Source organism: Manis pentadactyla, chromosome 11 (assembly GCF_030020395.1).
Source record: "Manis pentadactyla isolate mManPen7 chromosome 11, mManPen7.hap1, whole genome shotgun sequence".
Classification (NCBI taxonomy): domain Eukaryota; kingdom Metazoa; phylum Chordata; class Mammalia; order Pholidota; family Manidae; genus Manis; species Manis pentadactyla.
This window is the reverse complement of record NC_080029.1, coordinates 93931086-93955478: the sequence shown is the minus strand read 5'-3', so window position 1 is coordinate 93955478 and position 24393 is coordinate 93931086. Positions and strand designations below refer to the sequence as shown.

Below are 24393 nucleotides of genomic sequence, written 5' to 3'. Positions count from 1 at the left end.
CAAATTTTACTCCAGAAAGAAAACAAATTCATTTCTCACTCTCACTTAGGCAGTGTGAGTATCATTTTCTAGAACTCATTCTGCTTTGTAAATTTGATAGGCCCCAATAAAGGCATTTTACTGATATTTAGTGAATAAATAAATGGAAGTTTTAAAAGGTTGAAGATTTTTTAAATAGCCTTTTGTATCTCTTCTCCGTTTAGTTCAGCATTTACTGAGTACCAGCTGTGTCCCAGGTACTCTAAAAACCAGGGATACAGTGAGCGAGTTAAGCAGCAGGTCCTTGAGCTCACAAAGGGTGTAATACACAGTAAAAGCCAGACTGATGGGGCCAAGAAAGGTGTTTGGAGGAAATGTACAAACCAAGGCCTGAAAATTAGTAGTCAAGGCTGCTCATGTAGTCAGTAGGCTTGGGGAGGTTCCCACAGAGGGTCCCCCAGAAGGCACAGCATGTATGAAAGCTGGAAACGCTTTTCCTACAACACTGGAAATAGTTTTCCCAGTTTGCCTTTCAGTTATGCATACAGCGATTGTGTGTAGTAGTTTTAAATTTAGATATAGTAAAATCTTTGTCTAGAAAGCCAGAAGTGCAGAACATCAAATGATGCCTGATTAGGCCCTCTCTCCATGGACATACAGAGAATGCTCTCTGGTGCATGTTGGCAGGTACTCCCTCAGCTTGTCTGCAGTTTTTTCATCTTTAGAAAGAGAAGGTTTCTTGTTCTCATTTGTTGGGCCTTTTGGAAATTTGGTCACTACACGACTGTCTTTGAGGAAAGTTGATCCCTGTGCTATCACTGAAAGAATTTAGATATCATCAGGGGCTTTCCCAGAACTAGAGCTGGTGAGGTCAAGGATCTCAGAGGACCCATGAGAAAGTGTTCTCCAGATAGGCGCAGACAGGCAGTGGGTGGCCAGGGTTCACAGTCCTGCCCCACCTGTGCCCCATCTACCCAGCCACAGAACTGCTAATCCTGGCCCATCACTGCTTCACACTGACATGCCATATGGAGGGCATCAGCAGAGTCCTGCAGGCTGCCCGGCTGCTCACAGACAACCACTTGGCCCCCAGTGAAGAGTATGGGCTGTTGGTAAGTAACACCCTCATCCCCTACCCTTCATCCTGAGGAAACCTCGGAGAGGCCAGATTGCCCAGGGACCAGATCAGATCTGATAATGGTCTTAGGGAATTTGCCGCTGGCTAGGCAGCACAACCCTCACTCAGTTCCAGTTATGATTTCTGCCAGAACCAAAGATTGTGCCAAAGGAGCAGAGATGGAGAGGACTCTTTTCTAGTGGGCTAACACAGCTGTATTTACACTCAACACAAAGTTGAGACCTACCTCTTGTCTCTGAGTTGAGATGAGCTGACAACTCAAGCCTCCCCTATCTCCCCCAAATTCTCTAAGCTTGAAACTTACCCAAGTGGCTGAGCAAGCTGCTGGCACTGTGATAAGTGGTTGTGAGTAAAGGAAGTGTCCGCCCAGATGGCACTTCAGCACTTGATAGTCACATTTAGGCAGCAGAGAAGGGAACATCAGCGGTGTCCCAGTGACTTGCGTTTCTCAGTCCTCCAGAGGGAGGACGGAAGGGAGGGCACTGAGCATGGCAACCTGGCCTTTAGCAGTTTTTCCTGGAGCTTGGCATCTGGAGGCAACCAAACTGATGAGGGTAGTGATCTGGCTTAGAGAACTGCCAGGGTGCTGATGCCAGCTGCCCTCTTCCTCTTCAGGTGCGTCTCCTCACTGGCATTGGAAGGTACAATGAGATGACGTACATATTTGATTTGCTGCACAAAAAGCACTACTTTGAAGTGCTGATGAGGAAGAAGTTGGATCCGGTAGGTGTACAGTACTTTGAGCTCCCAGATAACATGTTACTACTGACATTCAGAAGTCTCAGATTTTCTCAGGAATAATCCCAATCAGGGTGGACCCATGGGATATGGAGGGTGGGAATTATGGACCTCCCCCCGCCCCCCAGGACACATACTGTAACCAGTGGCTGAAGGTAAGAGTTCAGAACAGAGAGCGATTATGCTGACAGGTGCTAAATAATGAAGAAAATGAGTTTGTGTCTCAATCTCAGCGTCTGCCACCTGCTGTCTAAAGGCCTACACAGGCAGGGGCAAAAACCCTTCCTGACAGATCGACCAGCTCAGGCCATGTCTGAGGGCCCTCGGAGTAGGAGTTTTCAGGGCACCATGGAAAAGTGTGTTGCTGAGAGCTGTTAGGAAGTGAATGCCAAGGCTGGGGCCTGGAAAACTGTGGAGCTGTTTATGATCCGAAAGTTCTGGAAGCGAAGGTGTGACTTTCCAGGTCTTTGGTGTGACTTTCCAGGTCTTTGGGTTCTGGGCACTTGTCTGTCCTCAGCATGCTATGCAACACTAGACAGGTCACTCACAGAGCCTCTGTTCAAGTCATTCATTGGGCTGATTCATTGCTTCAGCCCATTTCACCTCTGTGAAGATTTAAAAACCAAGGTGCACTTTTGGCTTCTGGGAAGTTGGGCCCACCAAGGAGGATCAAAAGACAAAGCAGAAATTCTCTTCTCAGTGCTGGGCTTTTTTCAGGACAGACCCAGTCTTCAGGAGTGGAGCAAGGCCTGGACAAAAGTACATGTACTTCATGGATCCCTGGGAAGTTTTTAAGTTGGTTTTGAGGCATTTTGTTTTTCCATTTCGTTTTTATTAACTTTTTTTCTGATTACAAAAGTAATGTATATTCAGTGTTAAGACATTTGGAAAACAGTAACACAGAAAGCCCTCTGTGTCTGTTTATCATTGGAGATAGCTGTGGCTAATAGTTTGGCATAGGCCCTTTCTTTGCATACAGACCCACAAACATGTATACATATTTACATATTTGTAACCAAACTTGTATCATGCTGTGCAGATTATGAAGTTGCCTGCTTTTCTCACTTAACAATAAGCATTCATGAATATTTCCCAAATCAACATTGGTTTTAATACTACATGCTCTTAGCCCTTATTTATTTTGGACATTTGTATTATTTCTGTTTGCTATTAAATATCCTTGTTACATCCATCTCAGCACTTTTCTCTGCTTCTTTCTTTAGGGATCTGGAAGTAGAATTGTTAGAATAATGCATATGTGCACATTTTTAAGGCTTCTCCCTACTGATAGGTTTTACCATTTACACCCCCACCAGTAGAGGGGATTGTGCCTTTTATACTCAGGATAGCATACATCTTGTGTTTTTGCTTTTCCTTTTTCTCGGGGGGTTTTTAAGGAACTTTGCAAACCAAGGGACTCAGCCGTTCCTGCACTGTAAGTCCCTGATTGAGGCCTTGGCTTTCCTTTTCCTGGGCAGACTGGCACCCTGAAGACGGCCCTACTTGACTACATTAAACGCTACCGCCCCGGGGACAGTGAAAAGCACAACATGATTGCCCTGTGTTTCAGCATGTGCCGCGAGATCGGCGAGAACCATGAGGCAGCTGCGTGCATCCAACTGAAACTGATTGAATCTCGGCCCTGGGGTAAGCAGAGGTCACGTGAACCACAGGGGATGTCCTGCTGGCCGAGGAAGGTTCTGAGGGCTAAGGCAAGAGCCCATGAGATGGACTAATATTCACCTCAGCTTTTAACATCACCCAGTGGGGCCCAGGCTGGCAGACAGGAGATGTAAGAGGACTGGGAAGGCATTTGCCCCTCCTGTGGTCTGTGCCTCCAGGGTGTCATCTATCAGGACCCAGTGTGTATATGTTGCCTTAATGTTCCCGAGAGAAATGAAGAACTAGGTGGGGCACTGAATCCTACCCCAGAACGCACTTCTGGCCCAGTAAAGAGCCTTTACCTGACACACTGCTCTCCCTGTGAACAGGAGCTGGGATGTTTCTAGTCCAGCCCACACCACTGTGAGTGGGCTGAGAGTAAACTGCCTCGAGTCACACACCCATTAAGTTTCCTGTCCTCTCCTGCAGAGGACAGCCTTAAGGACGGACACCAACTGAAGCAGCTGCTGCTGAAGGCCCTGACGCTGATGCTGGATGCAGCAGAGAGTTATGCCAAGGTAACAATGGGGAGTCATTCCAGACAGGCCTTGGGGTTTGGTGTCTGCTGTAGCAATTATTTCATTTTGTCCCTGGGCTCTTCGAAGTGGAAAGGGGGAAGTCATGGGCCAACTGGTGGAGAAGGGGTGAAATCAGTTGCTGGAAGGTTCACAGAAAGATGGTGGTAACAGCCTTTCTCTACCTGTGCCTCCCTCCACCTTTGTCCCGTAGGACTCCTGTGTACGACAGGCCCTGCACTGTCGGCGGCTCACCAAGTTGATAACGCTGCAGATTCATTTTCTGAACACTGGCCAGAACACAATGCTCATCAATCTGGGTTGCCATAGGCTGATGGACTGTATCACAGCCCTTCCTAGGTTCTACCAGGTGAGAGAGAAAGAAAAATCTACCAGTGCTACTAGCATCCTTTGTCTCTCTCATGGGATCCAGAGGTTTAAGTGACTTGTGTAAGGTCTACGGCTAATGATAGAACCAGGACAGTTCAGTTCTCCCGACTTCGGTGATACACCAAATTGCCTTTCCGTGGTAGTACTCCTTATTAACATACTGTCTGGGCAGAGGTTGCAGAATGGTGAGGCAGTACTGCCTCCTTTCCCCTCACTGTTAAGCCAGCAAAGAGGCAGACACCTTTGTCCCTTAGATAGTTGAGGTTCATCCTTGCTAGTGGTCCTGAGCATCTCTTAGCCTCCGTATTTCCAGAATGGTGCACCCAGGTTAGCGTAAGGAGTCAGGGCTCCTGGGAGAGTGGTGAGGGATGGTTATCAAGGAATCAGCACTTTGTTCCTTATACAGTTGAATTAGAAGGGAAAATATTTTCTCAGCAGTTTTATTACTCCATTGTGAGGAAGATCAAAAAACACCAAAGGAAGGTATTCAGGGGTTTTAAGGGAGGGGAAATGTCAAACACCAAACTTTTCACTAACCCTGAAACACAGAGCCTTTTAACATAACTGGTAATGATCCCATTCACTGTGTGAGTATAAAGTTGTTTTCTAGAACGATTTGACTCCAATTTGATATCAAATAGGCTCTCATGGTGTCCTTCCCCTCTGTCCTTTCAAGGCTTCTATTGTGGCTGAGGCCTATGACTTCGTCCCTGACTGGGCTGAAATTCTATACCAACAAGTGATTGTTAAAGGAGACTTCAATTACTTGGAAGAATTTAAGCAGCAAAGGTTATTAAGATCCAGCATATTTGAAGAGATTTCAAAAAAGTAAGTATCAAAATGCCTCTGCTTTGAAGTAAGGCATGGGTAAGAATTTTATGGCTAAGTATAACATGCCACTGCTTGCCAAGAATCCCCAGAAGGAAGAGATGTTTTAACAAATCTGTGCACAGATGAATGAGAACAGTTGTTTATGGTGCTCTGTACTTAAAATGGGAGGACAGTTACTCAGCCTGCCTGAGATGCCAATGACTCGACATCAGAGGTCCCCTTTGGAGTAGGTGGGCATTAAATACTTTTAATGAAATAATTTCAGTGTGTATCAGGCACCCCTTAATACTAGTCTTAAGTGATCTCTCAGACTCCAGCACCCTCTCCTCTACAGATAGAGGTGTTAGAGCTGATAGCTCTCACCCAGGATACAGGGTCTTCACCTGTACATTGTTTTTATCCCTAGATATAAACAACATCAGCCAACTGACATGACTGTGAAAAACCTAAAGAAGTTACTCACATACTGTGAAGATATCTACTTGTATTACAAGCTGGCATATGAACACAAATTTTATGACATTGTAAATGTGCTGCTGAAGGACCCTCAGACAGGTTGCTGTCTAAAGGACATGCTAGCAGGTTAGATGCATTCAGATGACATGGGGATGGCTGCTGCCAAGATTTCATAGGTGCCTGTTCTCTTGTACTGAAATAAGGTGCTGACAGACATTCCTGATCAGAGTAGAATAATGCATTGGAGATCTTCGTTGTCTGTGTTGTGAAACTCCAGGACTGACTATAACAACAGCCCTTAGTGAATAGTGGGTAAAGAATGAGAGAATTTTCACAGGAAATTCCTATTTAAAAGTGATTGTTCACCTATGCCATTTTATATAGATACTAAGATAAAAAGTTCCATTATTCTCAGGATGGCTTTTACTTTAGGAAATGATACAACATTGATTAAAGAATACCTGTGCCTGCAGATTCCAGTTTCAAAGGAATTTAATATTATTTACACAGTTCAGGAACAGATGATACATTTCCATTTCTTAGAAACTGATCTCTGTAATAAAATAGATTTTAAATTCAGTGTATGTCATTATTACTGCTAAGGAAATCTTAGCCCTTGTCTGTCTGAAAACAATCTTTATTTGCTGTCATTATTGCTCTGTAGTCACTGCTTTGTTAATTCCTCAAATCATTTAGATGGTCCTGTCTTCCACTTAGGAGTCTCAATCAAAGCTCTGTAGACCACAATTTCCTACATAAGAGAAATTAAGAACATCTTCTGTTTTGTCCCTACTTTTGATTTTGTGGTTTCAAAAAAAAGACTTCAACCACAAATTTGGTTAAATTGCTTAAAAGACAATGTATATAATAAAGATCACCCAATCTATGCTTAGAGCCATAACCTGAGTTATAAGCGCAATTACTCCAAATAAATAGTTCTTCTAGGTACCTAGTTAGGCTTTAGTATCTAAACAATTTCCCCAAATAAATAATAAGAAGGCAGACCTATACCTTTGTTGCTCTAGGGTAGCACTTAAGGGCCTAGCAACTCATTTTTCTTTTAAAGCTATTAACTACTTAGCAAGCACTTACTTATTAAGCTTTGTAAGCATATTGAGAACTCTAGTCCCAAGAGTGGTGTTCTCTACTCTCCAAAAATATCTCTTGGGAGATGATAACACAATTAAGTCCTCATAATAGTGATTTTATTAAATTAGTTGCTTTATAAAACATTGACGATGTCATAATTGTTAACATAACAATTTGCCAAACTGTAACTGGTGCAGTTTGCTGAGCATGTTTTATAAAGGGAAGTAAATGCCAAAACCCTGTTAAAGTTATTCCATTGCGGCCTAGGAGAACAAAGGAGATTTGTTTCTCAGACACTTAAATGAGGCAAATAAAACAGGTAGTATCCCCTCCCCAACCTGAAGTACTCCATCAGTAGAACAGTCTGATAAATATAACTAGACAGTCTATGCTGCATTCAAGAGATTCCACAACTTGTAATGCAATAATGGAGAGGTTTATCTTCTTCAGCTTCAAAGTTGGAGGGTTTGGTCATTTAACTTTAAGTATCAAACTAGTGCTTTTCAGCCACGGTATCTTCACTCTGAGCAGTCGTCTTCTTCACAATGTATTTTTAATATCCTCATGCTCAATTTTAAGACAAAGCAATTTTAATACTAGGTGCACACCACATTCCCTTGCTGCAAACTGCTCTTCTTGACAAGTTATGAAGTAGTTCAAGGAGGTATGGTTAAGGCTGTATTACTGAATGGTGCTGGTAAATACTACACAGATTTTTTGTCATGTTGCAACTTTAGTTTCCAATTTAGTGACTGTTCTTGTGGAATCAACAACAATGACAACATTATTAGGTTTCTTTTTTTAACTATGATTTAGTAGCAACTGAGGTTCCCAATTTTAACCCCTTGGCAGTGAGATCCAAGTTCCCTTGTTCGCACATTAGCACCTAAGTGTCAAGGGGTTAAATAACCAGCACAAAAGATACTGCACTTCTGATTGTAGCATTTGGCAGAACTGAAAGGAAAGGAAGTTGTGCTACATGTTGAAGGGATTGTGGGCAACAGAAAGAAGATACCAGGAGAAGATAAAATGTCACATGAAGTCTTCATAGTCTTGTACATATCCTCCATCATAACCACCATAATCTGCCAGATCGTCCTTCATGGTGGCCTTTAATCCCCCTCCAGGAACCACACCTTTCTTCTTCTTTTTGGCTTTGCTTTGCTAAAGATAAGAGAGAGTTTAATTTATGAGACTTTACTATGGGCTCCTGATCTGGTATAGCATCCCTCACAGACACCAAAGGCCCAGGTTCCAGAAGAGATCCCAGACTACCCAGGGCAGGTCTTCAGAAAATACCATGAACATACCTGTAAACAAAAGGGTGGGTCTGTTCTCTTCTTCTGTTCTAATTTAAATGGTATTGGTGGGCTGCTTAACTTTCAGTTTCTTAGTGTGGGCACCGCACCTCCTCCACCCCAACATACTACACATTTCCCCACACAGCTTGCTCTTACCTTTTCTTGCTTCTGTTTTTCACTGCAAAGCACAGTCAATGAATTAGTAATCTTTTTCAAGTCATCAATTTCCACTAAAAAAAAAAAAAAAAGGCATACCAACTAATTTTTAAACATTTTGGGGAATTAAGAAAAGAAAACTATATATTCTTCCACAAGTGTTATAATCTTAATTTGTCCATCATTAACTTTAGTAATTGAAAAGGCTATGAATTTCTCCTGTTTAATACAACATGGTAAAGAATCATTTAGTCTGCAGCATGCCTCACAAATCAGAACTCATTGCTCAACCCGAGAGAAACTGGAAGTGCCCTTTTTGCTCACAGAGCTCCCTACCAGTCTTCCTCACCCAGCCTAACACATGGAGGGTGACACACCCTTCCAAAACGCATCCTTAAACCTACAGATGACAACTCTCCACCCTCCCACAGGGTCTTCCACTTACTAGCACAGGAACTAGAATGAAAATAGTAGGTTCTCAGAAATGTCAGTGTCCTACCAGGACACAAGCCTGCTTACTGGACAACACATCCTTCCAACCTTAAAAAAATATAAATGCTGGAAACGGACACCAGTTTTTAGCTACCAAAAAAAAGTGTGCCGTTTTGGTTAGTGAGCACCATCAAAAATAGGAAAAAAGTATATGCAGAATAAAATACCAACTATGGACACATCACTGATAAAATTAGACCCCAGCTTAGTAACAATTTCTCAAAACAAAAAACTTTTTTAAATTCATTGTGCAGAATTTCTTTTTCTCAGTCTTAAAAACAGCCAATACTAGCAAAACCAGTCCCTTCCACATTACTGCTGCACCATCCCTGGTTGTCATTCCCACATACTCTGCCCTGAAATGTGTGACTCCTCTCAGGGCATGGTACCACACCCACGGACCCAGAAAATGGTGCCAGCTCTATTGAGCAACTTGCACCTAGTCACAGGCTTCCTCATTTGTAAAATGAACAGATATTTACTGTGGTCTTACTCAGCTCTAAAGTCCTGTATGCCCAAGGAGGATTTACCCCAAAAGACACTTCCTAGCCCCTTTTTAAGATATAATAGATAAAACAATAAGCTAGTGTTTTATTAGCTGTTATGCCAACAAAGCTTAGGTGTCTCTCTGGGAAGCCATTGTAAAACCATTAAGAAAGCAGCCCCCAAAACAAACACACTCAAACTCATTCTATGTTTGCAGAATAACATTCCCAAGGTAACTGCTAAAAAGCAAATACCAAGTCTCTATTATAGCACCCAAAAAGTAGCCCACTTGCATCCTCCCGAGTATGGTGTGCCCTAAAATCTACCCATAGGGGCTAAAGATTAGAATTACTTACATGAAATACATACATCTCGAACTAAGGCTTCCAAAAAACTGGCATAATATAATGACTTTTCATATTGTGTAATTTTGTCTTTTAGTAACTTTCCAAATTCTGTGAAGTCATCTCTTGAAGATGGGTTCATAGCATCTATTCCACAAACTGTATTATTAACACCTGTAGGAAAAAGGGAGCACTGAAAATATCACAAAGATTTTTAAGCCAATTAGCCATCTGAATAATCCTATTATTTCATTTTGAAGTAGAGGTTCTTAACCTGGGTCCATTGGACTCCTGGACAGATTTAGGGGGTCTATTAATTCAGATGAGAAAAAAAGATTACAGATTTATTTTTACTAACCTTTAATTTAGCATTTCCTTCCATTTTGATTACAGGCAAGAAATCACAATGGTATTAGCAAAAATCTGACTGTTGAGACTAGAGATCAGATACTTTCATATGACTCTGCAGTTATAGGTATCCTGAAATATTGTTCAGTCACCAGTACTTTCAGATTATATTGCTTATTAGATCTGCCACTAGATCTCATTTAAAGAAGCACATAATTAACTGTATCACAAGTTATTTTAATATTTGGATACCTATTTCAGTGTAGCAGGATTTCTCTGTTAAGTAAAATCATGTGTTTTACTTTATGCATTTAAAAACATTCCATAAAAGGGGCCCATGAACATCACCAGACTGCCAAGAGTGTGGCACAAAAGGGGGTGCTCTCAAAGTGTTTGTCCAAGGACAGCCGATACAGAAGTGCAGAGAGAAGGAAAATGGCAAAGAAACAAAGATGGTTCCTGTGAAAGTATCCAACTCACTCCAGTGTGTTAAATCCCAAAAGAAAAATTAATCTGGTCTGAAAGGATTCTAGGCTAAAAGACACAAGTGAACTTCTGTATCCTCCTTAATAGCCAAGTAAACGAGTTGTAAACAATATCACTGATTCAGTATTTTAGTATGAGAGAAACAACATTAAAATCCCATTAACCAAACGATGATTATATGAATACATGTTCTGCCTTTTAATCTGCACCTGGTGTCCCATATTAGTGTTTATGGGTACAGCATAAACCCTTCTCTTTAATAAACTATCCTAGGAAGATACAGGGTAATGGCCATGTGCCCTCTGTAATGACATGAATGCAGTTAAGGCGTGCCGAGCACACATCAGTGCACAGCAGCATCCACAGCAACTTGAGCTTGCGAGAAACCCAAGAGAAGGTCACACTTCCATGTAAAGGCGAGTGATAGCTACAGTCAGCATGCTTGATCCATTTTAAGGAAGAGGATGGGAGGGGAGAAAAATCAAGATAACTAAGATCCTTTTTGGCTCTAGGTTTCAATTTCAAAGTTATTTCACTGTTTTAACTTGTTTCTCTGAAAAGTACTCAACAGGTAATTGCAACAACAAATGATTTAACAAAGTGAGAGCTTTTAACTATTTCTCTGGCCATGTTTCTTACTTTACCCTCTGTGCCATGTAACTGTCAAACACTCTGAACTTACATATTTACAGGATCCTGAACGTGGTCTTTTCTCTCATGGACTGACCATCAGCTGTAGGCATGGCACACATACATGGACACTCTCTAAACTTAGACAGGGTACAGTGAGGCCGGGAGGGCTGCAGAAAGAAATGAATGCCCCACTGGGAACAGCATGCTTTGTCTTATCCAGACTTAGGACAACAGAACAGACCTACAGTTGGTTCAATATTTAAACCTCAAGGTAGAGACCTCAGATTTCATCCTCCTGAAAAATGCATTTAAAAAAGTAGTATACTTTATTTGGATCTAATGACTTTATCTTAATATATCTTCGATACTCCAAACATAACTATTTGAAAATCTGAACAGGTATCTGTACTTTAAGTAATTAAATCTCAAATATAAACAAAGGAATTAAAAAACTATATCCTAATATCAGTATCATGTTTCTTCAAAAAGGGAGATATTTTCTGAAATTTCATAACTACTCAGACTTTGACAGCATTTACCTGGAACTTCAATATTGCACTGCAATCACACCCCCAACTTACCAAAAGTTTCTTTTGCTAATTCAAGGTCTGACTCTTCCTGTAATTTCTTTAGCCGCAGTTTATCTGCTAATTGTTCTTCTGGTGTTAGCACTTTAGGTTCTTCAGGTTCTTCTAACTAAAATGAGATAGAAATGAAGCTTTTAAAGGGGCTGGGATTATGATGGGCCAAGTACACTTCTTTGGTAGTTTTTTGAAAATTTTTTTTGGTAAACACATAAATAACAGCAAAGACTTATAAAATGTTTATGGTCTTTCAGGTATTCTTCTAAACACTTTAGATCTTACCCTAATTTTACAGGAAAAAAAAACAGAGGGCACCAAGAGGTTAAGGTAATATGACAGCCAAGATTTGAACCCAGGAAGACCAGGCTTATTTCTATGGACTTTTTTTAAAAAATAAAGAATTGAGATTACAAAGTAAAAATGGCCCTCATAAACTGCTGCTAAGACTATATACGGAAACAACCTTCAAGTCTTAAAGCATTTTTAGGTGTTTTAATCAAATAATTCCACTTACAGGTGTTTATCTTAAGAAACTAAAGATGCACACAAATATTTAATCCCAAGGATGTCCAGTGGAATATTATTTATAAATCAAATAAATGTTCAACAAAAGAAGAATTAAAGTGTGGCACACCCCTGATACTATGCAGATATAAAGTTTTTTCAAAGAATCAAAGTTTTCCCTTATTTATATGTATATTGTAGTACTGTAAAAGTAACACGTTATTGTAACAAATTATAACACATAACGGACGTTGTCACTTACTTCCCAATCTCACTCAGATGAGAGTTAACAGCTTAGTATTATTTCTGTATACTGTGATGTAATTTTCCACAACAAATAAGTATTACTTTTAGTGTGTGGGAAAATCTTCAATAATATTTAATAAAGTGGGGAAAGAGTAAAGAGAATTTGTGCCTTTCATGACTATCCATGCCTGTGCAGTCTGAAGATTTTGATTCAGAAGTCCACTTTTGAAAGAGGTCAGGTTTTTATTTCTCATGCAGAAGATGAGATGAGAAAGGTCATTATGTCAAGTTAGGAAATCTCAGAACACTTTCTAAAAAGAAAATGGGATCTCGACTTAACTGTCTTAATAGGCCTGAGTATCATTACTTCCTGCATCAGAAACTGAATATATCTTAATTTATTATTTGGGCTAAGATAAACTAAGTACATTCAAACTAAGGTTTCTTTATGTTGGAGACTAATATCAATATACAATAAAATGAATATAAACCTAACTTCAATAACCAAGAAAGAGCCTATCAAAACACAACTTCTGAGACTAAGTTATAAGATTCCACTGTTCGTCCTTAACATAGAAACACACATATATTTTTAGATAAACATATACAAATTATTAAAAAGCATCTAAAATGTTCCTGGCTGGGGGAAACAGGCACTCTTGTACCTTGTTGGCAAATACAAGCTGGTACAACCCTATATGGAGGACAATTTGTTAACATTCACCAAGACTACAAATGGATTTATCCTTTGACTTGGCAACCTCATATTTAAGAATTTACTCTACAAATATGACCACACCCATTAGAAATGACACATATGTATAGCTATTCATGGAAGCATTATTTATAAAGGAAAGAACTGGGGAAAAAAAATGTCTGTTAATAGAAGATTGGTGAAATAAATTATGCTACATCTAGGCAATGAAAGAATAAACCAGAACTAATGAAAATGGTTTCTTATAGGGAAGAGGGTGGAGAGGATAGGAATGTATGTATGATACTTTTCTGAGTATACCATTTTTATATAGTTTTGACTTGTAAACCTATTTCATGGAAAATAAAGTTAAATTCAAAAAATTTTTTTAATTGAAAATGAACTGAAACAAATGACTCTAAAAGGAAACTGCAATGAAATCTTAAACTTTATTCAGTAGCTTAACACTGTTAATAATACTGGTTTTGCAGACAAGCAAATAAATGATTATGTTAACATTAGAAACCAGGATTTTCAGAATAAGAAAAAGTATCAATATGAACTAATGATTACACACTTACATACCACACATTTACTTCCTAGCTTTAGCCATGAAAAGAGTTTTAGAAGGCAAGGCCACCCCAGTTACTCAGTACTTCTGGCACCTAGATTTAGCCTCTAAATATTTCCCACTAAAAGGAACCTTAAGAGAAGTAGCTGATTCCAGGCGTAAGAGAGAATGTTAACTGGGTGAACCTGGCACTTCTTATTGTGCCAGAAAACAAGGAAGCTTTCAAAGACTAATGGCTTCTATTGAAAGGATGGATATGGAAATAACTTAAAGGGATTTTACTGGCCAAAGTTGAGATGATCTGAGCATCAAAAAAATAATCACTGTACCTGAGTAAAACATAATTTGTAAAAGCCTGTAAGTCCACAGATGTATTCAAAAAGAAAACAAAACCCACAAAATCCCCCATTCTTCACCACTTGAAGTTATCACACCCCCTTTTTCCACTGAAACTTGGTAATCAAAAATGTTCAATCTGAATCCAATCAAATTTTGAGACTTAACTGCCAAGTTACAGGAAATTGCAACCATAAGAGAGCAATCAGACAAATCAGGAAGGTGGGATGTTCTACAAGACAACTGGCCTTCTCTTCTCAGTAAGTCAGTGTCATTTTAAAGAGAGAAGAAGACAAAGAGACACTCTAGAAGACGTAGAAGATACATTAACACCCAAATGTAATGGGAGGTCCTTGTCTAAACAACCATATGTAAAACATATTTTGGGACAATTAGAAAAATGCATATAAATATGTTAAAAAAAATAGTTCATTTTATTAGGTATGTAATCATATGAAAAATCTGTCTCAGAGATATGCATACTGAAGTATTTAAAGGTAAAATGCATAATGTTACTTGATTAGCAAAAAAAAGCAAAGATGAAAGAGGCAAAATATTAAATTGAGGTGATGTGTATGATTCATTATGCTCTTTTCTCTACTTTTATGTTTGAATTTTTCGTAAAAGTCAAGAAAAAGTAACAAAGCTCTCTACGATCTGATAGGGAAAGATCTCCATAATACAATAAATAAAACAAGGTGAGATACTATAAAAAAGCAATATATAGTTGTATCCATATAATAAAGACACCTTGGAAATATAAAAAAACATTTACTTAATAGGACAGAGGGAGAGAAACATGATAGATGAAGGGTTGGAAGTGCTTCTTAATATTATCTTGATTTTGATCACAAAAATGTATCTTGTATTCAAAAACAAATAAATTAATAAAATCCTGATCTTGCTCCAAATAAGAAGAAAACACTTATATTGTATGTGGCACAAAAATGGACGCTTTTCGTATTTCACTCGGTATGTACATTGCAAATAAAGACTAATCACAAGAAAGAACTGCAGGCACTGGCAAAAACCACTGGCAGTCACTACACAATCGCAACTGTTCCTGAATGTTTGTGAAAACTTAAAAGCCGTTCAGATACGTAAGCTTCTGGGTTTGGTTTTTGCAAAAACCACAAATTGACTTTTTTGATTCGCTTATCTACTACACAGTATTTGTTCCCTGTTAGAGACTCTGCCCCATAATTGATGTGAGAATTCTGTATTTTAGATAATAAATAGTACTGACCCTCTTTTTATTATCTTCTTGCCTTTTCTTCTGCTGCCGTTCTTTCTCTTTTATCTTCTCTGCTATTTTTTTCTTTTCTGAAACTTTTACTTCTGAAAGTAAAGAAATGTTTTAATCAGTTATCTTGAATATTTTCCAGCTTATCGATGAGACAGACATGACACTTACGTATTTCAAGAGACCAAACCTCTCCCAGCTCCAATTTCATGTCATGATTTCCTGTCAGGTCAGAGAAAGTTATGGGGCTCTTCCTTTCTCCTCTTCTCACCCCTAAGGCCTAAGCATCTCTTCCTATTTCCCCATTGTCTTTTAAGCAGGACTTAGATCACTCAATTATGATGCCACACCTCTACTCTCTCCTTGTAACAACAGCACTTAAACAGAAAAATGCCAGGTAGTATCTATTTGACTATGCTTTAAGGGGAGAGAAGAGATGCAGGGAGAAGAGAATAATATGAGAATAGAAGGATATCTGCTTCTTAAATACCAAAATTTTCAATTTTGTGAGCATTCTGTCATTTGTCTTAACAGAAGCACTAGATGCTCACTAAGATACAAAGCCAAAAATGGAGGAACCCCAGTGGCTCACCTGATTTTACTTCTACTTCCTCTTTTTTTTCGTCATCATCGTCATCCCAGTTATCCTAAGGGAAAGGATCTCCATTAATAATTCTTGCATGGCTACTTTTCCATGTGACCTTCATTATCAACCTATTTATCTCCACAGAAATAGTCTTGCTGGTATTTTTCTGGTATTACATTAGATTTATAAATTATGGTGGGAGAACTGACATCTTTATAATGTTGAGCATCCCTAGCCAAGAAAAGGGGCTGTTTTCCCATTTGTCCAAGTTTACTACTTCTGTATCCTTTAAAGAGCATTTTAAAGTTTCTCTCTTAGAGGCTTTGGGCATTTTTCTTTAGGTATTCCTAAATATTTCATCTTCTGTGTTTCTATTGTAAATAGGTTTTTTTTTCTAAATAGGGTTTGTATTACCTTGCTGGTTTATTATTTGTGTATAAAAAGCTACAGGATTTGTATGTTAATATTATATCCTGCTACTTTACTGAATTTATTTATCACTTTAGTCTACCTTTGATCTAGAGTTTTACTGGTATACCACCATATCATCTGCAAACAAGAAACAGCTTTACTTCTTTACCAATTCTTATGCCTCCATAAGATTTGTCTAACTGCACTGGCTAAACCTCTAGTACAATGTGAATCGCGGCAGGGATAATGGGCATCATTGCCTCTTTCTTCTCTTAATGGAAATGCCTCTAGTGTTTCCCTATGAAGTGCTATGCAGCTCACCACATTTATGCAGTATAGTTTATCAGTTTTTTATTTTATTGCCTCTCAATTCTAAGTCATTTAGAGAATCTTTTCTTATAGCAAGGGATTTTCTTCTAGGACATGCCATGAATTCATTGTTTTTTTTCATTTAGATCTCTAATCGGTGTTGAGTTTTTTCTTTTTTATGGTATGAAGTATGATTCTAATTTTACTTTTTTCCAAATGATTAACCAGTTGTCACAGCATCATTTGTCAAAATATCCATCTTGCCCTGTGATTTACCATATATTAAACTTGGTCTATTTCTGCTTTCTACCCTATCCCACTGTCTGTTGTCTCTTCGTGCACTAGTACCATGCTGCTTTAATGACAGAGGCTTTATAGTATGTTTTTTACGTAGGCTAAGGCTAGGCCCCTTTATAGGTTTTCAGGTCTTCCAGCCATTCCTGCATGTTTGTTCCTCCATATGAACTTTTATATGAACTTGTCTAATTCTATAAAAATTAACAATTAAAACACAAGACAACTGAAGCCAAAACAAAGCCTCTCCTAAAGTAATCCACATTTTAAATAAAAAGCCAAGAGGACTTTGTACTGTACTTTTTACTTCCCCAAATGTAAAAGCATCCAGCATTCTAGCCAACTGCTCAATTATTTTAAGCAATATTCCACACAACACAATCCTGTTAATGAATTAAGTATAATTCAAGCTCAGGAGCTGATCAATAGCTTCCTAGAACCCACCCCCTAACTTAGGCAGGGCACTTTAAGGTGGATCTATACTCTTGTCTTTTCTATGACTAACACAGTCACTGAGGTAAATATAAACTGATTATCAAATAATTTTCTAAAGACTCCAGAGAATTTAGATGATTTAAATTTAATAGGGATAGACACAGCCCTGTATTTAAGTAGAACTTTAATCTACAGGTAGCCTGAGCATTATCTCAGCAACCACCAGGCACACTATGACACACCATTTCCAGCTGAGCCACAGGATGGCAGATGCAAAGCAGGAGGCCCTGACACTATTGGAAGATGCAGCAGCTGACTAATGTGCCTTAACTATGACACCAAGCTTCTGGTTTCATAACAAAACAGGCCATAAATCTGAATCTGTCTAGGTATACAAACTAACCAAGCCTTGATTGTTAAAAATCTGTAAGTCCACCAAAATAAAAAATCCTGATTAAGAGTGCCATGGGTCTGCAAAAAGAATGGGAAGAAGTCTGTATAAAAGTAAAAGTTTTTAAAATCACCTTACCTAGGCAATTTAGCCTATACTTCAGAGTTAACAGACTGAAGGCAAACCAGCCTGTCATTGTTTGGACTTCTAAGACTAGAGTCAGAAATCAGAGCAAAAGTTTGTATTACCTTGCTAGTTTGCATAGGTTGCTTATATCAATACACAATAGTACAAAATGAACCAGAGAGCTAAAAATAAAAGTTAACTACCAGGCATTTTTTGTTGTTCTTTTCATCTTCACAGAACATAGAAAAGTGGGTCTGAGTGATATGCTGCTTATTAGGCAGTGCTTCAGATAGGAGGACCACTTGCTTACTTCCAGGGAGTGCATATTTACAACTCTACTAGTAACAGGTATGACAGTAACAACAGACAGCACCTCCTGAGGGCTTACTTTGCACCAGGCACCATGCCAAGTGCTGTACACTGTAGGAATGGAGTTAACCTTCAAAGAAGTCCTGTAAGGTGGTTTTGTTATCCCCATTTCACAGATAAGCACATAAGGCCCTAAGACAGCTGTACCACAATCTCAGTGTAACATAATGAAGAAACCTGCTCTGAATGGACCTAAGTTCCCTTAAAGTGTCATGGTAAACAGGATTTCTTACCTGAGTCCTTAAGTATAAAATAACTATCTAGAAACTAGGTCCTTCTCCACCAAAATTCATTCTTTCAGTAAGTTCTGGAATGAGCTTCCCTGGAATGCAGGGAATCTCATTAAAGAGAAGAGCTATGACACATCCTAAGAGGATATGCCCAGCTACAACTATACTGGTTTCCCATCTCAAATGCCTATGATGGTTTTTCTAATTTTAAGAAACTAATCTAGCACTCTTTGGTACTAGGAGGGGAGAGGTAAGGCTAAGAATGAGCAGCTACATCCCAAAACCTCCAAGGCAGAGAAACAGACATAACAAAGGAACATTTCTGTGCAATGCTGATGTTCCTCCTCAGTTCCCTTTCCCAGTAAAACATCACCCAAACCACTGCTCACTCAGGATCTCATCATGCCAACCATATGTCTCACCTCTATCCTTGTCTGTGGTCTCCCCATCAAACCATAAACCTCATCCCAGACAATAAGTTAAATGGTACCATCAGCACAGATACAATGGGGCTAACCTAGAATTCCACCACAGAATGGACTTCAGTAACAAAAGCAGCAGTCCTATCAACAAGTCCTGAGAATAGCCATGACACTTGCTCCTTGGTTCATAAAAGGCCCATGAAAGGCAACCCTGGCCTGTTCACCTTCATTCCAGAGTACTCAAAAGTGTGCCCTGCAGTTACTACCACACTAGGGACAAGCCCCTAAGGAAGAGAGCTTAGTGACATCAGCGAAGAGATGTGTCACACTTCCAAACAGATGGAATCCCAAACAGACCAGGTAGTTCTCACCAGGAAATTCTTTTGTTTCCTTACATAAAAAATTTGCAAGTACCCAAAAAGTAATCTAAATCTGCCCAATTTCCTGTAAACATTAGGACTTTGTAAATGCTGACAGTAATTTCAGATAAAATGCAAAAAGGATTCCTAGAGAAACACCTAAAATTAACACTTAAGATGTGGAGTAAGTCTGTAATTTGGTAAGCCCTAAATGGTTAGTTCCAGAGATTACCAATGAATATCCAATTAAGTTTCTTACCCAGTTATTTTTGGTAGGCAACATATCTTCTGACTATAATACCCAATTTATTTCCAGAAGAATCCCCCAAGCCACTCTCCTAAAATGGCCAGCTTCCTTACAGAGACTGTTTATAAACTACTTGCTTATCTAGTCTCCTGTTCTACATACCCAACATCGTTTGAGCCGTTTCTCTGAAAGAGATGGCTGCTTTTCAAGTTTAAAACCTGCTTCCCAACCAAACATGACTAAGAACAGAAAACAAAACAAAATAAATTTAAAGCCTATTTTCTTTTTATTTCTAATAATGCAGTCAAAAGTTAGCTGGTTTATCATTTTTATAATGTACAACTACAGAATGTCACATGTAATGAGAGAACACATTTAGGGCTCAAATGCTTTCGAACTTAAGTAAGATATATTTATAGATTGTCAAATAGTAGTAGCTTTAAAACAGCAGTAAAATTCTACCCCATAGCAAACAGTCCATTAACTAACATATACTCCTTCCCCTTTTTTTCTTTAACTAGTTTGGTTTATGTAAACCATAACCTTTTTCAGGAAAAGAGCCTTTTTTTGGTGTTCTGTAAGATGAACATTCTCAGAGAAGCTTAGAACTCTGTAATGAGCTCCTGGCAAGGCTAGACTTCACAGCAATGTTCAGTTTTCAAAAGCAGCCCAAATGTTTTTCCATCATCTCAGAACTATGCTGGTCTCTGGAAGCCACAGTACGTACCTCAATAAATTCCACTTCATTTAATTACACTTATTAAGTTTTTAACTCCCTATCAAGTATGGCTCAGTACTCTGTTAATTCCATCTCAATACATACCTGTCTTATACTCACAACTGTTATTAATCAATTCTACTTAAATGCTTGGCTAAGCAAGATCAAGATACGTAACACTAAACAAGTGGCTTATTTATTTTCAATGGTCAAGCATGACAAATATGTACATTAACTATTTTTCATTAGTAAACATGCTTCCAAATGTAAAATTTATTAGTTTATAAAAACTGTCAGAGTATTGAAATGATGTAATTGGGATTTTTCTTTAAAATAATCTGGTTGGAGAGGAGAGCAGTAAGTGGGGATATAGAACAAATAAGACCAGTAATAGGTTTACTGAATTTTTCTTTCTACTTCCACACACATTTCGGATCTTTCATAAGAAGTTACATACATACTTAAAGACACCCACTTCCTAGCAAAATGCTCACTTTCTGAGTATTTTCCAATAATCTCACATTTCTCTGAAATAAAGATCCCCTTCTTCAGAACTGCTGTTTCCAATGCTTGAAAAATGTCCTTATTCTGATAGAATTAAACTATTAATTTGGATAGGATCCTTAACAGATGGCTGAATGGGTCAGGTGAGGCAGGCAGGTTTCAACTAAGTCATTCTCTAGGATCTTTTTAAGAAATTCTATAATAATGTTATGGAAGCAAATTCCCAAAATGCTTGAACACAGCCACAAGTTTTCTCAAAATTCTACACCCCTTGAATAAATCTAGCTTCTAATCTGTTCTACTGAAATGCTGGGAGACTAGTAAAATGGAGCAAAAAAGTTGCTTGCAGTATGTAGGTAGGTGGTACTCACTGCCTTCTAGTAAACACAGCCCAGTGATATAAGCCAAGTGAACAATGCCTCCACTGCCTCTGCATAACATCAGGATAGTAATAAGGGTAAAGCTAGTGTGACAGGCAAGTATGCTCCCCAGCTCGCACCTTTTTAACTGGGAAGGCAGAGGCTTTCCTCCTACAAATATTAATTCTACAATTTTACCTAAATCCATCTCTGCCACTGCCAGACAGCTATTTGAAAAGTCAAGGGCAGCAAAATGCTATACCATCTACTGAAAAATAGTAAAGTACTGGAGCAACTACTATAATAAAGGCCTCAGCTTTCATTTCTCAAACATTACAGATGACATTAAATATATATTCTTAATGGTTAAACACTAGATGCTGACATAAACTGAAGAAATTGTTTCTATATACTTTACTTCTGAAGACTTTTAAAAAATTCAAATTGTATTATTTAGACTGATTATTCGATCTCATGGAAACTAAGCTTTGTTTGCATCTTCCTATAGAAGCATAAAGTACTAAAACACCAGGATTCAGAAATTTGGTATTACGACCATGCAAGGTGATAAAATTCAACTCTAGATTGGTAACCTCTGAGCAAGCAAAAACTTGCATGATAACCATGATCACTCTATTCAAAACACAATATTCACAGTAAACAGCCTATGTGGAAAGAATTTACTCCGAGTTTATGAAATCACAAAATGGGGCACAAAATAAATCCCAGGTGCTAGATCTAGAGCCTAAGCTGTTTAGATATTTTCCAGAAGCCAGAAAAATCAAGATTATATACTGAAGTGAGAGAATTAACATTTACTGAGTGCCTGCCAAGTGCCAGGCAACTCTGCTGAATGTGTGACATACTACCTCATTTAAAACGCAAAGGTAATTTCTATAATGACAATTTACAGAATGTGAAGCTAGAAAAGAAAAAATTTTAAACTTGCTTATGACCACAGATATAGAAAATGTCAAAGCAACAATATAAACCCAGGTGTGTCTTACTTCAAAGTCCAGGATCAAACTACTCTATGGTTACCAGATCTTGAGAACCCTGGAGAAACTCAAAAGAAATAAGCAAATATTTCAACTCAGAAATAAAATGAACAAGTTCAGCTTTCTCCACAATCAAGAAATAAGCTATTTGTACAAAAGAAAAATTCTGCACTGAAAGAGTGACTGGACAAGATGACCTTTTATGGTCCCTTACAACTTATAACCTCCAAAACTAGTTCCAAGTAATCAGGATATTTATCAGGATTAACACTATTTAGATCCATAATCTCAGGCAGGCTACTTGCTAGTATCAGTTCAAACTACTCCATTCAAACTTTACTTTTTAATACTTCTTTCCTGATTTCTCTAATCTTTTCTTCTCTTTTTCTTACTTAGTCCCAATTTTCCTAACAGATGTCTTAACTGCTTGCGTAGAAAAAGTGAAAGGCCAAATCTGAACTAAGAAAATCTACTACGATGTAGGGAGGTAACTAGTATCTTGCCCTAAGGTTAACACAATCTATTTCTGTGTCTATACAACATGTAAATAAAGCATCTAAGTATACTCACAATAGTACTACTCATTTAATTCCATATGTGTGCAAAGTTCACATCATTCCTGAACCTCAGACTATTCAATAAATTGGACATCCACCTCATGAGACTCAGGAGAAAAGGGTAAAATCCAAACAAAAGCAGTATTAATTAAGCCCATAGTGATTATCTAGCTTAAATGTTTTCAATTCAAGCAGGATTTGTAGGGTTTTCAGTATGTGTTGGAAGGTTAGAAGAATAAAACATTCATTAGTGAATCAAAACCACAAAAAAGACACTTTCCAATTCATACATAACTATCTGAACAAATATACAAACATTTTGAGAACTTTGTTAGTAAGTCTTAACATTCTGGGCTCGAGACTTTTGTAACTATTTAAAAGTAAAAACAAACTGGAATGCAGTAGTCATAATGTTATCTGAAGCCATATGCTGGGCCCCCAAGTAATTTTCAAAAGCAAAGGACTAAGGTAAATCTGGTTCAGATCTACAAGGCATTGGGAAAAAGTTAACACTGGCCCCCTCATCTACTCCAATTACCAAATCAATGTTTCTTTGGGTGTCGTCTGTGTGTAGGTGAATAACACTCACTCAACTCTCAATGTTTTAGGTCGCTCTGTGAACTTACCCAGGTTTCTGACCACTAACAGCTGGCTATGTCAGTACTCAGTTCATCCTTTTCGCACAGCGAGAGGCGGGGGGGCTAAAAGTTATTTTAGTTTGCTGTTTTTGTCATCCGTGAAAAAAGGTTGTAATTCAACCACAATATTTCACTCATCTAACTGCTCGAACAAACCTACAAATGGCCCCGGGAGACCTGAGCTCGAAAACTCAGAGGGGCTCGCAAGACTTCCCACATGGCATAAGCCTGCGGCCCAAGCCCCGACTTTCCGGTCTCGTCCCGGCGAGCAGCCGCAGACCGCGAGGTCTGCACATGGGCCGGCCCTGCCGTTGCTGTCACCGCCGCCGCCAGCTGGCGGAGGGCAACCAGGCCGGGACGCGGGCCCGCACCGAAAGCCGGGGCCCGTACCGCCGCCGCCCTGCCGTGGCAGGTCCGGAAGGCCAGGCCGCCCGTCTCCGGCCCGTGCGGCCAGCGAGCGGAGAAGAAGGCAGCCGGCCCTACGCTCGCGCACGGTCCCCCGGCCCGCACCCACCTTGACGTCCTCGTCCTCGTCCTCGCCTTCCCAGCGGTCCCCGCCGGCGGGGCCGCCGCCGCCCCCCACCTTCCGCACCGGGTCTTCCACGGAGAACGCGTCCGCGTCTGCGGAAGAGAGCGAGCCGCGTTAGTGCCTGCCTCGGCTCGGGGCCATCGCCGGCCCGGGCCCTGTCCCCGGAGCTTCCCCTCACCCCAGGAGTCGGAGTCCCCCGCCGCCGCCGCCGCCGCCGCCGCCGCCATCTCGGGCCGGGTGTGCGCGTGGGTGCGCGGAACGAGCGCGGAGCTGGCGCGGCGGAGGTGAGTCACTGGCTTTGCTCTCGATGGCCGGCGCGGGGCAGGATGGGACCGAGGCTGACTGCACGCCCGGGCCAGGCCCCGCCCCCCGTGGCGGCGGTGCGCGCGCGCGCGCGGGAAGGGAGCGTGGAAAGAAAGCCGCAGAGCCGGGGTCCGGCGGGAGGCCAGGGGCGGAGCGTCCGGTACCCCGCGACGCTGGGCAGTCCTGCTGGCTGAGGGGCGGGGAGAGCGGGCCCGGCCCGGAGAATGCCGCTCCAGCTTGGGCCCCGGGGAGGAAACGTAAGTGCGGAGAACTTGGCAGGGCGGTCTCTTGCCTGGCGCTTGGCGTTTGCCTGTCCTTGCCACCCCTCTCCTGCCAATCCCAGCTCCTCCCGGACCGGTAGGGTGGGCCTCCCTCAGGTCACTTTG

General features: G+C 40.0%; 2 protein-coding genes across 3 annotated transcripts in view; one reads left to right on the top strand and one right to left on the bottom strand.

Annotated features, from left to right (window-relative positions):
* SPG11 (SPG11 vesicle trafficking associated, spatacsin) overlaps positions 1-6288 on the top strand; it is a 115903-nt gene extending 109615 nt beyond the window's left edge. For both annotated transcript variants that reach the window (XM_057488770.1, XM_036905381.2), the window contains 7 exons: positions 958-1091; positions 1733-1840; positions 3334-3502; positions 3947-4035; positions 4247-4402; positions 5099-5250; positions 5660-6288. In XM_057488770.1, coding sequence (XP_057344753.1) covers positions 958-1091; positions 1733-1840; positions 3334-3502; positions 3947-4035; positions 4247-4402; positions 5099-5250; positions 5660-5840 — 989 coding nt within the window. In that variant the 3' untranslated portion in view covers positions 5841-6288. The remainder of the gene's footprint in view (positions 1-957; positions 1092-1732; positions 1841-3333; positions 3503-3946; positions 4036-4246; positions 4403-5098; positions 5251-5659) is intronic.
* Positions 6184-24019, bottom strand: EIF3J (eukaryotic translation initiation factor 3 subunit J). The gene is made up of 8 exons (XM_036905388.2): positions 23883-24019; positions 23690-23796; positions 15815-15869; positions 15226-15317; positions 11626-11740; positions 9590-9751; positions 8256-8329; positions 6184-7962 (listed from the first exon to the last, which is right to left on the bottom strand). The coding sequence occupies exons 1-8, from the start codon at positions 23929-23931 to the stop codon at positions 7831-7833; spliced, it is 786 nt and encodes a 261-aa protein (XP_036761283.2). The 5' UTR covers positions 23932-24019; the 3' UTR covers positions 6184-7830.
* Positions 24020-24393: the final 374 nt, after the last annotated feature.

Excerpts from the sequence above, each read along its gene's own strand:
- EIF3J (XM_036905388.2), bottom strand. The coding sequence starts at position 23,931 with ATGGCGGCGGCGGCGGCGGCGGCGGCGGCGGGGGACTCCGACTCCTGG. Across the intron at positions 11,741-15,225 it reads AAGAAGATAATAAAAAGAGG|TTAGAAGAACCTGAAGAACC; the intron begins GTCAGTACTATT and ends ATCTCATTTTAG. Across the intron at positions 7,963-8,255 it reads AAAAACAGAAGCAAGAAAAG|CAAAGCAAAGCCAAAAAGAA; the intron begins GTAAGAGCAAGC and ends TCTTATCTTTAG.